This window comes from Carassius carassius, chromosome 5 (genome assembly GCF_963082965.1).
Source record: "Carassius carassius chromosome 5, fCarCar2.1, whole genome shotgun sequence".
NCBI classification, from domain to species: domain Eukaryota; kingdom Metazoa; phylum Chordata; class Actinopteri; order Cypriniformes; family Cyprinidae; genus Carassius; species Carassius carassius.
In genome coordinates this window covers 21,200,887-21,220,232 of record NC_081759.1, presented here as the reverse complement: position 1 = coordinate 21,220,232, position 19,346 = coordinate 21,200,887, and the positions used below count along the sequence as shown (strand labels likewise).

The 19,346-nt window shown below is 36.7% G+C and overlaps 1 protein-coding gene across 2 annotated transcripts in view; it reads right to left on the bottom strand.

Moving 5' to 3' along the window:
* Positions 1–1,297: 1,297 nt before the first annotated feature.
* homer1b (homer scaffold protein 1b) overlaps positions 1,298–19,346 on the bottom strand; it is a 29,895-nt gene continuing 11,846 nt past the window's right edge. For both annotated transcript variants that reach the window (XM_059550117.1, XM_059550116.1), the window contains 7 exons: positions 14,653–14,784; positions 12,142–12,234; positions 11,607–11,764; positions 4,290–4,446; positions 3,065–3,175; positions 2,893–2,973; positions 1,298–2,495 (listed from right to left, as the gene is read on the bottom strand). In XM_059550117.1, coding sequence (XP_059406100.1) covers positions 2,307–2,495; positions 2,893–2,973; positions 3,065–3,175; positions 4,290–4,446; positions 11,607–11,764; positions 12,142–12,234; positions 14,653–14,784 — 921 coding nt within the window. In that variant the 3' untranslated portion in view covers positions 1,298–2,306. The remainder of the gene's footprint in view (positions 2,496–2,892; positions 2,974–3,064; positions 3,176–4,289; positions 4,447–11,606; positions 11,765–12,141; positions 12,235–14,652; positions 14,785–19,346) is intronic.

Here is a 19,346-nt window from a genome sequence, read left to right as displayed (position 1 = left end):
CCCAGCATGCTTTGCATAGGGCTGGGTTAAGAGCATATCTGTTGAAAATAAGTTTTATTTTAATGTGTTTTTGACTGAAGTGCAAGATCCGGTTAATATTTAGTTTTTAGCTATGTTGGAAATTTAAAATAGTTATGTTTTTGTGCTAAAGAGTAAAGCTCTTGGTGGCTACATCACATTTTTTAAAATGTATGTTGGTTTGTTTGATTAGAAATAGCTGGTTTAATGGCAGTGTGGTGAAAAGTAACTTCATATTTGTGCTGTGCTAGTAAAACTGTAAATGTATGACAAAAATGAATGTCAAGCACTTACAGGTCTTTCCATTTATTCGAAAACCCAGACTTGAATTTAGTGGAAACTACTCAATAAAACTGTGACTAAAAGTACTGACTAAGTTCAACTAAAAATGAAAAATATTACTTTTGTGCAACCACTTACCTCAAAAAAAAAAAAAAAAAAAAAAACTTTTGTTCAATGCAGCCCAACCAAAAAACTGTAATTTTATTTATGCATTTTTATATATGGTAAAGATACCTTGCTAGAATGCATCTGGATACAGCTGGCATCATGATCAGGATGATATTCCTTAGTTTCTCCAGTGTACTTTATACAATGCTTTCGATTTAAATTAGAACATCACTGCCTCTGGGGAATAAACTCCTAAATTACATTAATTCTCTTCTAGTACTGCTTCTAACCACAAGGTGTCGCTCTAACCTAACTGAAGACGAACTTGTAATGTCGGTGTTCAGGGTACTTGCACCACTCAGTTGTGTTGATGTGATGTACATCACAACTGATACGCTTTAGGTGTTTGTGGACATTCTAAACAATAATGACAGTGAAAGGGTTTCTTTTGTGTAGCTATCCTTCAAAACTAGAGTCAAAAATTCAAGTTTAGTATTAAGGCTATGTTTCTTTACCAGGTGGACCCCAACAAACCTCCAAGTATTCCTTAAGTTTTAAAATAAGACAAAACGAGCAATAAAAAAATCTAGTAAAACAACTCAAAATAACAGAATAAAAAAAAAAAGATTTGAAGAGAGGGAGGGTTCCCAATGTCTTGAAAAACACTGATTTATGAAGAAGCCTAATTTTACAACTATGCCATGTAAAATGAATAAAATGATATTTTTTTATAATGAATATACATTTTAGTTAAGCCCCAATGTCTGGATGCAAATCACTCTGTGAGGAATTTTATTTTATTTTTTTCTCTCACAGATTGCTGGTCCTAATGTTATAAAACCTCAAACCTCATTCTCTCTCATCATTTCTAAAGAACAATGTGGTGAGATATCTTTAAATAGTCTTTATTAACATTGGGAAATTTAAAACAGAATTTTCCCACATATATCATGATCTATGTATTGTAATACCCATCAGCAGAATGGATTTTTTTAATATTACAATAATATTGTAATTGAAAATCGTAAGGAATCGAGTACATAATTGCATTTGGTAAGTCAACAAACAAAGGAAGATCCTCGTCTTCAAGAAAATCCTGAAAAATGTATAGATACGGGTTATTATAAGGCCAATACGATCCAAAAGCATTACACTGGTCATTGGAGAAATCCAAAGGTTACTTACAACAGGCCATAAATTCATCCTTTGGGCTGTTTGAGTACCTGACGGATGCACTGAAGTGGCTTGCACTAATCTGGCATACAGACGCTCACACTAATATTGCTCAGTGTATATTACAGGCCTAAAGCATACGCCACATCTACGTCTCAAAGTCTGCTAAATGACAAGAGCTTTTTAGGTCAGCGGTTGAGTATCCTGAAACTTTGACTGATTGAACATTGAGGCAGTTTCCATGACGGGGAAGAGGCAAGCCAATAACATTTGGCTACAACATATGGCTCTGAATATCCAGTCTTAAAATACGACTGAAGACCCAGTCAGTGTAATTCAGTAGTGTACTCAGCAGCATAAGAAACGTCCATTAACGCCAACAGCCAGGCACGCGAAACCAGCACCTTTAAAAAGTAGGAGCCTATATGCAGCCATGTTCTTTGCAGGCTGCCTATTTCAGGGGAAAATTGGAGGAAACATCGACAAATGTACAGGTGTATTGTTGACAATAAAATTGGATAAGTAGCAGTGGCACTGAAAAGAATGAAACCACCTCAAAAATACAAAATTAAGTGCAACCAAAGGTTTATCATTCAGTGTAAGTGAGTGAACAAGAGTCCGAAAGCACATCAGACTCTCTCGGCCTGAATCGGATGCTGTGTATTTCGTAAAAAGGAAAGGAAGGTGGCATTAAAGTCATGTTTGGAGGCAAGACTTGAAGGAGTCTAGCTGTCCTCTATGAGCTTAGCTAGGTTGTCTCTCAGCTCTGTCAGCTCGAAGATCTTTCCATCCAGAATCTCCAGCAGGGTTTTGAGGTTCTTGCGGAGGTTCTCCTGATCCACTTGACTTGACTCCAGACGTTGCTCTAGATCAGCCAGCTGTTCCTCAAGCTCCTTATTCCGCAAGTCTGTATCCTGTAACACACACCATGCATCTTATACTCACCAAGACTGCATGCATTTGATCAAAATACTGTAAAAACTATTTTGTAACTGCAATATTTTGAAATATTATTACAATTTTAATTGTTCGAAATGTAATTTATTCCTGTAATGGAAAAGCTGAATAATCACAATATTAGAATGATTTCTTAAGGAACATGTGACCCTGAAGTCACATGATCCTTAAGAAATCATTCTAATATTCTGATTTGGTGCAATGTAGAAAACAGTTGTGTAGTTTGAAATAGAAATCCTTTGTAACATTATGAATGTCTTTACTTTTGATCAATTTAAAGTGTATTTCATTCAAAAACCATACTGACAACTAACTTTTATGCATATGTCAATACATTTTCAGGACAGTCCTCACCTCTAACTTTTTGGTGAGTTCATCTTGCTGAGTTTGAAGCTGCTTTGCATTTTCTACTTCTTCTTTCAGTCGCACCATTTCCTATGAAGAACACACAGGAAAGATGTTTTTAATAGAATCTGGAGAATGAAAGAATACATTATATATTTCGACCAGTGATAACGACCAGTACTTCTTCTTTTGCCTTTAATGTGCACTCCAGTTCCTCTATTGTTTGGTTCAGCTCTGTTTTCTGGGATTTGATCACATTGGTTTGACTACTCTGGCTTTCCAATTCTGAAACCTGCAGAGAAAAAAAAAGGTCACAAATTTAGTTACAAAGATTTAAAGCATTAACATTGAGAGTGATTTGATGAAGTCTTTTTTTTCTATAACAGTTGGTGAGGCCATGGAAAAAAGTTCAGCCTTATTTATGTGAACTGTAGATGAGCAGCAACAGTAATGACCAACGAAAATGCAGACACTAAATTAAATCGCTGTCAGTGTGAACACTCCACCAGCCCTGTCATAGACTCACTATAGCAACAGTTCAAGACAAAACTAGATCTATTGAGCCCTAGGACAGTATGTTCTTGATATGAAGTTACACATGGTAAATGTCATGATCCGGTCATTGAACTTCCATTTATTCACCACCAGAGGTCATCATCCACAACACAGACTCTAACACTACACAGTAGACCCTTGACTACATTTCCCATGCTCCATTGCACCAATCACATTCACCTGATAACAATCACATCATGCACCTGAGACCAATCACACACACACAGCACAATTATCAGACATGCTTTATAAGCATTAGACTTCCCCTCATACACTGCTGTGTATTGTTCTGCGCATATCCCTCTACTAGCGATAGCTGCGATTCAAAGCCTTTCCATGTTAGTTTTCATAGTCTTGTCTCTGTTTCTAGTTTCATAGTTTAGTCTTTTTCTTGCCTTGCCCCATTACTCGTGTTATTAGTGTTCCTGTATCTCAATTGGTAGAGCACGGCGCAATCAAGCGCATGGTTGGGGGTCGATTCCCCGGGAACACATGATATGTAAAAATTGATAGCCTGAATGCACTGTAAGTCGCTTTGGATAAAAGCGTCTGCTAAATGCATAAATATATATATATATTTTTTTTTTTTTTTTACTTTTTTTACTCGTTTTGACCCTTTTGTTCTAAATTCTGGATTACCCCTCTTGCTTAGCTGGATATTGTTCGCTCATTGAAGTCCCATGCTTGCCCTAGGATTATTCTTCTGTCTTGCCCTCTATATACCTGTTTGCCAGTGTTTGACCCATGCCTGTTTTGACCACGTCTCTGTCCAATAAAAGCTTGCATGTGGATCTGCACGTCTCATGTCTTGTCGGCTCCATTACAGTAAAGGTCAACCCTCCCCTCCTCACCCGTTTGTGTAGTCTTTCAGCCTCTTCCTGATAAGCTGCTAGCTGCTGTTTCCATTGTTTGACGTTGGCTGTGGACTCCAGCAGAGCAGCTGTGAGCTTGGCATTGTTGCTCTTCAGTGCTGCAAGCTCTGCTTCCCAGTGTTTGTTGGTAGTTGGGCTGTAGAACAAACAAACAAAAAATAAATACTTTAAAAACAGACTTGCAATAATACCTCTGATGGTTAATGTTCATTTTAGACTGGGGATTCAAACTATAGGCCAAGGGTTTTAAAACTTTGTTCCTTCGAAGAACCCCCAACATTTCACTCAGAGGGAGCTAGCAGCTATATATTTCATGTATAAAGCTTTATATACTGTGTGTAAAAATATTAAGTGTGGTATTATAAATACTTTTTTCTAAAACTGAACAATTTGCTTTTACATAGTCTCAGTCCTGAAGCCAACACAAATGATTAAAATATTATCTTGAGAGAATTTCTTTAAATTAAGTATTATGTTGTATTTGTATTCAGCTTTGTGTTATTTTTTCCATCAAATACACTAATAAAGTCTAAAGAAATGTAGAAATGTTTAAAACAAAGTAGCTGTCAGTAGAATAAAATAGTGGTTTAATGTCGTTTTATTTTATTCTTTTAAACAGTAATGCTATCAAATTTCATATTAAACTTTATTAATATCTTATACAACCCGAATTCCGGAAAAGTTGGGACGTTTTTTAAATTAATAAAATGAAAACTAAAGGAATTTCAAATCACATGAGCCAATATTTTATTCACAATAGAGCATAGATAACGTAGCAAATGTTTAAACTGAGAAATTTTACACTTTTATCCACTTAATTAGCTCATTTAAAATTTAATGCCTGCTACAGGTCTCAAAAAAGTTGGCACGGGGGCAACAAATGGCTTAAAAAGCAAGCAGTTTTGAAAAGATTCAGCTGGGAGAACATCTAGTGATTAATTAAGTTAATTGATATCAGGTCTGTAACATGATTAGCTATAAAAGCTTTGTCTTAGAGAAGCAGAGTCTCTCAGAAGTAAAGATGGACAGAGGCTCTCCAATCTGTGAAAGACTGCGTAAAAAAATTGTGGAAAACTTTAAAAACAATGTTCCTCAACGTCAAATTGCAAAGGCTTTGCAAATCTCATCATCTACAGTGCATAACATCATCAAAAGATTCAGAGAAACTGGAGAAATCTCTGTGCGTAAGGGACAAGGCCGGAGACCTTTATTGGATGCCCGTGGTCTTCGGGCTCTCAGACGACACTGCATCACTCATCGGCATGATTGTGTCAATGACATTACTAAATGGGCCCAGGAATACTTTCAGAAACCACTGTCGGTAAACACAATCCGCCGTGCCCTCCAAACAACGTCTATTTCAGGGAAGGCCTTGTTTATTTCAGCAGGACAATGCAAAACCACATACTGCAGCTATAACAACAGCATGGCTTCGTCGTAGAAGAGTCCGGGTGCTAACCTGGCCTGCCTGCAGTCCAGATCTTTCACCTATAGAGAACATTTGGCGCATCATTAAACGAAAAATACGTCAAAGTTGACCACGAACTCTTCAGCAGCTGGAAATCTATATAAGGCAAGAATGGGACCAAATTCCTACAGCAAAACTCCAGCAACTCATAGCCTCAATGCACAGACGTCTTCAAACTGTTTTGAAAAGAAAAGGAGATGCTACACCATGGTAAACATGCCCCGTCCCATCTATTTTGAGACCTGTAGCAGAAATCAAAATTGAAATGAGCTCATTTTGTGCATAAAATTGTAAACTTTCTCAGTTTAAACATTTGCTATGTTATCTATGTTCTATTGTGAATAAAATATTGGCTCATGTGATTTGAAAGTCTTTTAGTTTTCATTTTATTAAAATGTAAAAAACGTCCCAACTTTTCCGGAATTCGGGTTGTACTACCCTTCAAGTTTTTGGGATCAATTATATATGAGATCTATATATATATATATATATATATATATATATAACGGCTTATTTAATGTTTTTATTAAGCAAAGGTGCATTAAATTGATCAAAAGTGAAATAAGGCATTTTATGTTACAAAACTGTTTTTTTTTTTTTTACTTTATTTTCAAAAGAAACAAAGAACTGATGAAAAACATTATTTCAACATTGAAAAATAATAAATGTTTCTTGAGCATCAAATTAGCAAATTGTGAAAGAGTGATTGTGAAGGATCATGTGACACTGAAGACTGTAGTGATGAAAAATTGCCATAATTTTTGATCAAATAAATAACTGCGTTGGTGAGCATGAGAGACCTTTTTGTGTTTTAACTAGACTTGGACGCAGTTCAAGAGCAATTACCAAGGATTATTACAAACTCTGTGATCCGAGTTCTGTCATTTGCATAAAAATTACAATAAAACGACTGATGGAATGTGACAAGCTGAAATAGATCAAAGTAGAAAGTCACCTAATGATTATAAAGAGACAGAGAGTCTCAAAGACAAAAGAACAAAGCCAATTCTTCACTTATGCAATGACCGTCTCTCATCAGTCCATCTGTGTTCTTCATGTAGTCACTAACATCAAGCATAAATTTACAATGTGCTCTGATCCTCATGTACTGACAAAACAAAAAAAAGAAATGCTGCAGCGAACACATAACCAGCCCACATCTATGAGGAATCCCATCCACTGTCATCCTGCTCAACATCTCATCACACATCCCACTCCTCTGCCACGCACTCCACCACAGCTTAACTACGCAACCAAGACACGGGTAGAGAACCAACACAGTTGGTTCCCTTTCATCTCCCCCAGTACAGCCACCTCTGCTGCGGCTGACGTGATTGCCTCCTCCCCAGACCCCTGCTCTGACAGACAACACCTCAACCCACACTCTCCAACTCCTACTGAAGCTGCGACACAGTGGGCTGGAGACACACATGCTTATAAAGCACCGCACACAAGGAGAAGAAATGTTCCTCTGCAGAGAAAGAGAGGAGAGCAGAAGAGAGTGAAGTCTTTCAGCTTCAAGCTAAGAGAAACAGGGACTTCAGCCTGGTAAGTCAATATATGTTGTATAGTATAGTCTGTTTAAATGTTTGTTCAGCCTTTTTAATTAAATATAAACTTTGAGATTTAACATTTGTCATTTTTAAGACAAAAAAAGGAGAATCTAATCTTAAACATATATAATTAATAGTATTGTCTAAAACGAAAATCACTGTAGATTTAAAAACTCTTATTTAAGGACTGTTGTCCTTGCATGTTATCTCATTCCCAATCTTCAAATTGTATTTCTTGTGATGTGTCCCGTGTTTTTCATGTAATAAACTATTCTGATTTAAATTCAAGTCTTGAAGCCTCTCATTTCATGTATAACAATTGAGATGTATAAACTGTCATGTCATTGCATTAGATATGAAATATTAATCTGAGTGCCATTATTTTAAAGGACCATTGTATGTAAGCAGGTGCACAGAAACATACGGCTGTCAGCCTTGCATAACTACAAAGAACAGCATAAGCATAATGTCAGCGTGACTGTCCTTCAGGCCTGCTGAATGTGAATCAATAAACAATCTCTATCTGATCGTTCCTCTATTCAGAGCCTCAACAGCATATCATTTCAAAGGGTTCACGGTGGCTCTCTGTCGGATGTATACATTTTAGGTCACTGATAAAGTGGACTGCTTTCCATATGCCACAAGTTTTAAGACTATTGATTGGCGTATCACACATTTCGGTGTACGTCTCATATTAAGCCCCACTGTAAATGTGATTCACTACACTGTGGCAACTCCCCAACCAGCCCCTCAACACTCACTTTAATGTGCTGCACAAGACTGTGGGTGAGAGAATTACTGTTTGAAGAAATGCCTTCAAATCACTCGCCACATAATAAAAGCCAAAGCTGAACAAATACACTCTACAAGCTAATCTATGACCCTTATACATACAGATTTATACACATTCATCAAGCGACAGGAACAGTATTCTTAAGGGGAATTTAGAAGTAAGGGCATCTTTGAAGGAACAAATAGCATTATTTACTTCAAAATCAATCTCACTAATGTACTAATTGGTTGTTTCATATAATATCATAGTGGTATGAATCAGTCTTAGCAAACTAAAGGGCAGTTTGCTTCACTAAGATCACTTACACACATCAACCAGTTTTCATTGTTAAAGTTCAAGTTGGAAAACTTCAGCAAACTGAGAAATTTAAGTGTAATGACATTTAATAAATGTATTAAATGATTTATCAGATTTACAAATATCAACCTTAGAATCACAATTTCATACAAAAAAGACCATGAAACAAAGTCACAAAGGATGCATTGCAAAGATTTTCCCAAAAAGTTGCAAGAAAGATCAGGAAATGTTTTCTCTACAAAGGATTTCAAAACACAAACTAATAAAACACAACATCAAGAGAGTTCTGCTGACATAAGTATGCATATCTGTAAATACTAACAGAATTTCATATAGAATTAACTTTTTGTTGCATCCACAGTCATTGTTGCATAAGAATGTATTCAGTGAAAACATTGTAGTCAAACAGCTGTGAATATCAGTAGGAGCAGACTTGGCAAGTTTTTAGCACGTGTCTGAAAAAAAAACACACACATAAAAAAGACCATATGAATTTGTTCACAAAAATATGAATTCACGTGGACAAAACACTGTCTTGTTTAAGGTCACATTGTAAGAAAAATGTTGTTTTGACTTAACAGTGGGTTTTCTGACTCATTTTGCAAAGGCTCAGAAACAGATGACGCCGCCTCCATCTTCATAAGTCACATTTGCTCTGGGCTGAAAACATGCCACTGTTTTATATGATTTTGACTTGTTTGGACAAATTATTACTGGGAAACATATATAGTTATTGATCCATGCTTCTAAAACTCTAACAAAACATATAAAGTAGTTGTCTGGAAGAGAGCTGCAGTGTGGGTGTTGAATGCGGTTCGGTCCACTGAGCATTTGCGTCCAATAATCGGTTAGTATTTTTCAAGTGGCAGGTGAGAGTGAAACATTAACCTGAGATTATGTAAGAAATGGTGGGATGCTATTTTTGAACCTGCAGCACAGGATTGCTCAACTAATTCAAATTCAAGCATCTAGAGACTCGGTGAAATGGGCTCTAAACATTGCCTTTGGAGTCAGACTAAAAAAGCTGCTGAGTACATACTCATGTGAACAAGTGTCTGAATGCGCATACTGTAAATAATAAAAAAATGCTTGAGAGAAAAGCACAATGAACTTGCATCTGTTAGTGTTAACTTTAACACCACTTTTACTTGAGACTATAGGTACAACTTATGTTAAATTAGGTATGCATTGATATTAACAAAAACAGCTTATATTGAAAATTTAGTTCACCCAAAAATCACTGTTGAGGCATTCTAGGTGCATATGACTTTCTTCTTTCAGACGAATCCAATCGGAGTTATATAAAAAATTGTCCTGGCTATTCCAATAGTTATCATTACAATGGGTGGGCAGCCCAAATCACGGTAAATAAAATGTGCACATCCATAATAAAACATTTCTGCGGGGCATGAATAAAGACCGGCCTTTTGCTGTTTTGTGCTTCTGCGTATGACAGATAGCGGAAGTAATAGAAAATTGTTTATTATGTTTGAAATATGGATATTTTTTCTTACAAAAATGCATGGATTCGATACAGGAAGCCTTTATTCGTGCCCCGGAGCAATGTGAGGCACGTTTTATTATGGATGTGTGCTTTATTTGAAGTGTTTTGGACTGTTGAACAGAAATACCTGCCCACTGCGATGATAGAGCTTAGAAGTGGCAGGACAATTTTTTATATAACTCTTTGTCTGAAAGAAGAAAGTCATATACACCTAGGATGCCTCGAGGGTAAGTAAAAAACAGGCTAATTTTCATTTTTGGGTGAACTAATCCTTTAAAATTCTAATATTTTGTTGAATTCAAAAAATCAACACTAAAATCTAAAACCAATCTTTTAAAATTATACAAGTAAATTTAGGCATCACAACATTATAATGTAAAGTATGAAGTTCCACGTTCATTTTGAGCTGAACTAATTTGCGAAACATTTAAAGCAGCGGTTATCAATTCCAGAGTCTGAGCATGGGATATCCATTGGAACACTATGGAACATTCATTCATGGATATGCACTACGCGCTTTCACACAGACGAAACTTACTAGAGAAATTTGAATTGTGACATAATAAACCTCTGTAAATAAAACAATTTAAATTCCCATCTAAATTCACATTTTAATGCCCTTTGACTGGAACATATACACTTGCTTCGAACTGGAATCATGGCAGAATATCCTGCGATGTCCACTTCGCAGGGCACTTCCGGTCAAATAGAGCAAATGTCTGAAGTGATAAGAGAAACATACAAAATATGCAGAGCTGGGGGGTGCAAGGACTGGAGCTGAAAACCACTGATTTAAAGAAGAAAAAAAATTTGCTGAAAATGTATTCACCCGCAGGCCCTCTTAGATGTAGATGAGTTTGTATCTACACCGGAACAGATTTGGAGAAATTAAGCTTTATATCTATTGCTCACAAAAGGATTCTCTGCAGTGAATGGGTGCCATTAGAATGAGAGTTCAAACAGCTGACAAAAACATTATAATACTTCAGTCCATTATTGAATGTCTTGTGAAGTGAAAAGTTGCATGTCTGTTAATAAATAAAACCCATAAGACATTTTTAACGTCCCTCTTTTAACGAAGCTCACTATGTAATACTGTTCTCTCTAATGAAAAAGTAATTTTATCCGAATCAGGAGCAACCTATTGAGCACCGCTTCTAAACAAAAACAGTCCACAACAGTTCTAAGCAAAAATGTAGGTTGATTTTGATGTGAGAGGACAACAGGGGAGGAAGCGTGTCACTTGAGGAAGCATTATTACGTATTATGGAATTATATTTTGGCCAGAAGCAATGGTTTAAAGTTAAAAACGCTTTTATAATGGATTTGTTTTATACAAATATGAAGCTTTTCACTTCACAAGACAATAATTGATGAACTGAAGTCTTTTGGATTACTTGTGGATTATTGTGAGGTTTTTATCAGGTGTTTGGACTCTCATTCTGACGGCACCCATTCACTCCAGAGGATCCATTGGTGTGCAAGTGACGTAAAGCGAAATTTCTCCATATCTGTTTCGATTCAGAAACAAATTATCTACAACTTGGATGGCCTGAGGGTGAGTAGCACAATTAAATATCGATCATACCTTGAGTCGGTATCGCTAATATTAGCTTAAAAAAAATGTAAGCAGAATTTGAATAAATAATTGTACAAAAAATGTACATTAAGCCCCAGTTACCTGTGTGCAAGGGTCGGCGTGGTTGGGGAAAGGTCTGATTGGAGCATAGAATTTGGTGACACGTCAGACAGAGTGACGTCATCACCAGTGCCATTGATTCGGCAGAGGTCCGCAGTGACGGGTGGAGTCAGGGGGGAATGGATGTCAGCAGGCGATTCCTGTGGAAAACAACAAATCGTGGGTTATTTATTGCACCCTCACATACTTACACATATATAAATGTTCAGCTGCTAATTACAATTGTGGGATTTAGGAAAAAAAAAATTCACAGCGTCAAGAGATTTTCTTTGGAGACTGAAATGTTGTCATTGTTCCATACTGGTTAGACTATGATGAGATTTAATCGTAAATGGAAAATATACTGATTGCAAAAAACTATCATGGATTGGGATTTTTACAATAACTGTACTGTATATATTCTCCTTGAATGACAAATTTGAGAGTTTTTGATTGATGATTTGGAAAATCTGTTATTCCAAGCAAACTTCACTCCATGTTAGCAACAGGTCCATCCTCCAAACATTACAGGACATACCTGAGAGGGCGAACTTGCCAGATCCATCTTTTCTAGAGACTTCTCCTTGGCCATCCTGGCTGCTTCCTTATACTCTGCAAATTTATCTGCAAACTGAGAAGAGAAATGGGTTTTAATAATCACAATAAGTGGATTTTTATTAGCTGGTTAGTGCTAGTTTGGTGTTGGTGTCACTGGTCCAGCTGATAAAGCACATCAATAAGCAAGATCTTTATGCTGAAGCTTTTTCAACCAAGAAAGTCATGATGGTCAAGTTAGCTAAATAAAGCCTGATGCATACAAAATGCAGTTTATGCTGATGCCTATTAATTCTTGTCTTTTTAATACTGTATGTAGAAACAGAAATAAGGATGTCATGTTTATGTGTTAAAATGGATGAACTATTTTAGAGTGGATATGCGGTATCTCTGCTAAAATAAAAAGTAGCAATGGTCAGAGTTCCCAATATAGACTGCTCCTATTAAAGCTTCCAGAGCTCTAGAAGGACTGCAGCATTTCCCTTTGAATATCCAGCAGAGAGACCAATATACGCTGACACTTTAGGTTCAGGACAACAGTGCTCCATTAACAATGTTAAAACATCAGATCTCAAGTGAATACACATCAGAAAGAGAAGGTTTATGGCACGCTTTTTTGAGAAAACTGAAAACAGGTCAAATAATGCCCATATCATTGACTGACATACTGAGTCAACAGTCAGCAAGAAATAGTGTATGAAAGAGAATGATGCATTATTGTATCATCAAAGTTAGAAAGTTCATATATGACCATTGATCTTTCCTTATTTTTTACTACAACTAAAACTATTTTTAAAATTGTTACCGGTAATTAAAATTAAAGGGATAATTCCCCCTCAAAAATGAAAATTCTGTCATCATTTACTCACCCTTATGTCGTTCCAACTAACTGAAATAAGTTTAAGTATTAAAATTACTAACAAAAGTAGAGCGACTATATCTAGTATCTCAGATTATTTTATTCAATTCGGTTTTGACGCCATGGTTCAGTATGGATTCAGTATAGCAGGGGGACAGAACTAAACATATATATATATATATTTTTTTTTATTAAACAGTGGTTTACTTAAGAAATGGCTCCTTCTTTGAATAAAATTCTAAATTCAATTATAATTACGATTTTCTTAGGGATAAGAATTTACTGTAGCTTATGCTCTGAACTATAAGGAGAACATATTACATTTAATTACTATTTATTTTAAATATAAAAATCACGCTCCACGCTGCCACGGAGGCGATTATACAACAATCAAAAGCCCCTTTCACACTGCCATTCCGGCAAATACACGGGTAGAGTGTTCCGGCAATTGTTCCCGGGTCGCTAGATTTTGCACTTTCACACTGCCAGTGATTACCCGGGATGTGTGCATGCTTTCACACACAACCCGTAAAGATCCCAATACGACACGTGACATCAGGGCGTGATGTGTAATTTACGAGTCGAAAACGTTAGGCACGTTATACTTTCACTGAAGCAAGCGAACGATCTCGGCGTCAGCACGGAAAGTGAGGAACTAACTGATCTCTGCTTCATTACAGTTTGCACATATTTTTTTTGTCGCGAACGTTGATCTTCCTTCAAAACAGCCGGTAAAAGAGTCGCGCGTCATCACTTCGACACGGCATTAGATCTGGCTTTTGTTCACACAGCGCTCGTCCCGGGTTGAACCCGGTAATGTTACTAGGTCCCCGACCCGGGTTCAATGCCGGAATCAATCCCGGGACGTGGTTGCTTTTACACAGAAGGCGACCCGGCAATGTTCCGGCAATATGCCGGGTCCGACGTGCAGTGTGAAAGGGGCTTAAGAGAGTCAAAACTTAATTTTTTTGGTTATATTGTTTATTTATTGTATATTGCTTAGAATAACATTTATTGTTAGAATTCCCTGAAAAAATGGACATGATTTGAAAGATGAGACTTTGTTTGTTATCAGAAGTAACAATATATAAAACTGGAAGTTTCCATGAAGTTCCATTTGGGCAATGGTTCAAACAATGCTGTATTTGCATACAAAACTGAAAGACCCATACCGAAAAAGAACATTTTCAAAATGATCAATAAATAATGGTGATAATTCACTTTTTATAAAGTTAATACAGCATATGTAAAAGCAAAAGAAACAGAGAAAGAGGAGAGTGAAAGACAATAAAAAAGAAGGATAGAGGAGGAAGACAAAAAGTGTTGGTGAGGTTTTCTACCCCCAGTTCCTGACAGTGCATCATCATAATGCAGAGGAGCTAGAGATAGAGGGAGCGAAAGAGAGGAAAGCACTGCACAGAAGAAGCCTCCCACGCACCGATGACTGTACAGCTCCTCATTAGGGCACAGTGTGTAGGTGTTCCCCAGCTCAGAAACACAGGGGGTGGAAGAGAACGAAAGAAAGGGAGAACAAGGCCTCCAGAGACACACGGAAGAAAATGAGAGATAGCAAGACCAGAAAGAGAGAGAGAGAGAGAGAGAGAGAGAAAAGGAGAGAGAAAGAATTCCACCCACCTTGGCCAGATGATGCTCAGAGGAGAAGCCCAGCCCATACACTGTGTTGGCACGACTGTCTGCCCACTGCCCAAACTTGTGAGATGTCTTCGTGAAGGTCATGTTTGGGGTGATAGTGCTGTTTATTATTGCCTGTGAGATGAAAAAAAGTACTTCTCAGAAATGCCTGTGAAAAACATAACTTGCACTACGATGAGCAATCTGGCCGTGAAGTGTTTAAGATGAAAGCTTTTTTTGAGAGAGCAAATAAAAGGGCTAGATAGGGTCCATAACATGGGCTGACTGACATATTGGGTCAAAATCCGGCAAAACATTTTTTAGGAAAGAGCATGATCCATTAGTTTATCAGCATATTCTTGCAGATTTGTTATCTGAGATGTGGCCTTTAAGTCAATAAGCAGAAATATGGCCTTTGATATATCAAACTAAAATAAAGCTGAAATAAAATTGTATTAAATATAAATATAAATATTATATAAAATGCTAAAAATTATGAAATAAATAAAGGTTGAACAGAAATCTTAGAAACTAAAACTAATAAAAATGACAAAAGTATTTGAAATACTTAAAATAAAAAATTGAAAATATAGAAATAAAGAAAAATTTAAGAGTATAAAAACAATAATTGCTCACTGCCATTATAAATCTTGGAAGAGTCAGTACATTTTTTTTATATAATTCTGATTGTAATCATTAGAAAGATTATAACTTTAATAGGCTAAAATTAACCAATATAATATAATATGTGGAATATTGTGAATGACTGGTGTTTAAACTCTGCAGTAATCTTTTGCCACATATTCTGTGTGGATGTGATGACAATTCTCCAGGATGGCATTTAATCATGACTAAATATGATTAATATGATATAGCTTATTTGCTGTACAGTGAGAAGTCTGTCTTAGAAATATTTCTAAAATGTCTTAATGAGATGGTCAGGGCACGGTCCGAAATGTCTGCTCACAAACACTTAAATGCCTTCAGTACATCTCAAGATATTTCCTGCGTTATAAGCTTGTGAAATGTTATTGATGAAATGACGACAGTCGCTGCCAGTGAATGTGTTTGTGTGGGTGTGAAACCGAGAGCAAATAAGGAGGAAGGAAAGAGCGAGAAGGAGAAGGAGAGAGAGGAAAGAGGTACACTGTGAATGTTGCACATATTATGTGGAACTCACATAATCATAATTTGAGCATCCAGAAACTCAGGCATCTTCACAGCCAAAATTTCTATCCTTAATCAGTATCAGTTTCCTGGCAGAAATATCTAAACATTCTTACTAAAATATGTAATGACCTGCAGCATTACAATGATTGTAAGACTTCACGTCATGGTGTTTTTCTTGTTCCTGTGGTAAGACTTTTTCTTACTTGTTTTCAACATAAGCATCATATTTTCATCTATTTTTTGCAGTGTACATCTTTAAGATGGGGTATGTAAAACATGGAATAGAAGGATGCACAAAGGATACTGATCCACGAAGGCTGCGTGGATAAGAGGCCTCGAGCGCTCTCATACTCCCACACACTTCCAGAACAAGGCCAATTGGCCACACACAAACGTGTAATTTCAAGCGAGAAAATCGACAGTGGGCTACCACTGTCAGCTTCCTGTGTGTGTGTGTGTGTGTTACACATGTTATACAATTGTTCCCTCAGAGAGGATGAATGCTGTTCCCTCTGTTCTATACTTCCAGTATTTATCATTCGCACAGATATTACAGGTTAACCTACAGCCTACATGCCTCTGTGAAAAGCAGAAATCAGTGTGATTTTTAATTTCTTATCGTTTTAAAAAAAAATGAATATCTGGTGAATTACACATAATCCTGAAGAGAGATCCACCAATCATGAAGTTGCTGTTACCTTAGCAATGGGAATCGCAGCAACAGTAAAGCTCAGAAGTAGTAGTCCACATGTCCATAGTTAATTTTAGTTATCAGTACTCTGAAATAGGGCTGCAACTAACGATTATTTTGATAATCGATTAATCTGTCGATTATTTTTACGATTAATCGATTAATCGGTTTATGTACTTATATTTTAGGTTTTTCCATTTTTCCCCCAAGTAAATTATTAATAAATGGTCTTTATCCTTCAGCATAGATTTTTAAGAGATTTTAACCATTTTGCACTGTCATATCCTAATCAAAAATATACCTGGAGTTGTTTTATTGTGTTAGTAATCCTTTGTCGAACTCTTCTGCAATCAGAACACTGACCCATACTCTAGCAAATTTCACAAGGAGATTTAAAATAATGTTTTCACCATGGCAGTCCTTAGAGCTCCTAAAGTAGTTTAACATCCCGAACGAAGCTTATTAAGGAATCTTTCAGAACATATTTTCACGAAGAATAAGGATAAAACAGAATAAAATCGCAGTGCATTGTATTTTATTATTTACTGGGAAAAAGCTTTATAGCTTTTGCTTTGAAATTGTAAACAATCCTTCGAATAAAGTGCTAATGGCATGAAACCTGAATGGAACTCACAATTTAAAGTAAAATCCATCAGAAGGTTGTCCAGAAAAAAAAATTGGACAGTCACACACAAAAAACCTGCTGTGTGAAAAAGAGCAGTGAATACTTAGAAAAAAAGTGCATTTCAAATATCTTTAAACATTTACCCCTCTCATTCAGTCATAATTAGGCTGCACGACTGAATTTTGAACTGGTAAACGACAAACTGATCACAGAACATGTTTGTAAAGCTTTAAATGTTAACTGTTAAAAAGCAATGTTATCAGCTTTTACGACTAAACATTTGCAAACAACATTGTACTGGAGAATCTGCACAAATAAAAGTCTTAGGGGCCGTTCACATATCGTGCCTAAAAACGCGTGGAAAACGCTAGGGGCGCCGCTTTCTCCTCCTTTCCAAAGCGCTCGTGCAGAAGCGCCCCTGAGGCGTCTGCCTTTGCTAAGCAACCATGACGTGCTCTCTCCTTGAAGACGCGGAAATTTCAGCAAAGGATAAATGGATTTGCAGCTCAAAAAATCGCTTGCAGTAGCTCTGCTACTAAATTTATTTCAAAATGGAAATCCATATACAACTATGATCAGCTGTTCCTTTCATCTTGACTGAGCTTTTAACGTTGTTACGGGAAAGGATTAAGCTGATTGGTTAGTTCTTGTCACATGACCCGCGATGCGCTTGCAGCATTCTGAAAAGTTGAGATGTTTTTAACTCGATGCGGTGCGGTGTTGGAAAAAATGAACTTGAGCGCGCAAAAGACGCGATATGTGAACGTCCCCTCAAACAGTTCAGTAGTGCAGAGTTTACAGGTTACTCTTCTTTTTTGAAGGCTCAAAGTAAAGTACTCCCAGTCTCCCACATCCCGCTAAATGCTGCAGAGACGCTGTTCGGGAAGCACGTGACATAAAACGAGGCCAGCTATTGGCTATTCGCTACTTCTCCTGCTGTACTGGCTGAGTAAAACCTCCGGTGGCTCATTACTGCCACACTTTGGTCACCGCAGATTTGAAATATGCACGAAATGAGCCGCTTACGGCAAATAAAAGTTATTTAGCAACGAATCGATGACTAAATTAGTTGACAACTATTTTAATAATCGATTTTTATCGATTAAATCGATTCGTTGTTTCAGCTCTACTCTGAAACATGCATGCTTTCAGACAAATAGTCAAATGCTCATTACCTGTAAAAACTGTAATGGTCGAAAAAGATTTTTGATATGACTTTTGGATCAACTCCTCCATGTAGAGATGACAATACTAGAATTCAATTTTCACATAAATAAATCACAGGCAATGATTTCTGAAGGATCATGTGACACTGAAGACTGGAGTGTGCTGAAAATCCAGCTTTTCTACCACGGGAATAAATTACATTGTAAAAATATATTACAGTAGAAGACAGCTAATAATATTTGACCATATTACTTTTTTTACTGTATTTTTGATCAAATAAATGCAGTCTTGGTGAGCATTAGAAACTTCTTTCAAAATAAAATTAAAAAAACACAAATAGCAGGTAAAATAAGTATTGAACACATCAACATTTTTACTCCGGAAATATATTTCTAAAGGTGTTGTCGACTCGTCCAGATGTTGGTAACAGCCCAAGTAATCCATACATCCATACAAACAAAACAAATAAGTTCAGAAATTAAGTTACATGTACAGTAATAAAATGGAACGACGCAGGGAAAAAGTATTGAACAAATGAAGAAAGGGAGGTGCAGAAAGTCTTGGAAACCCAAGACACCAGCTGAAATCTATCATCAGTTAGAAAGCAATCCTGCCTGAGCAATAGTCAGTGGATATGAATATTAGCTGATTCAGTCCCAACACCTACAGTACCAGGAGGATGAAGATGAAACAAGTGGACATTTCAGCAAGACAATGATCCCAAACACAGCCAAGGAAACTCTTATTGGTTTCAGAAAAATAAAACAAAGCTGCTACAAATGGCCAGCCAATCATCTGACTTGAATCCAATAGAAAATAAGAACTAAAGATCAGAGTTAACAGAAGAGGCTCACAGAACCTTTAAGATTTGAAGAATGAGTGGAAGAATGGGCCAAAATCACTATTAAAACTACTATTACTACTAGAGTAATGTATGTGACTAGTTTCTCCTTTCAGGAGACGTCTTGAAGCTGCCATTACCAACAAAGGCTTTTGCACAAAGTATTAAAAACATTTCAGTAGTTCAATACTTTTTCCCTGTGT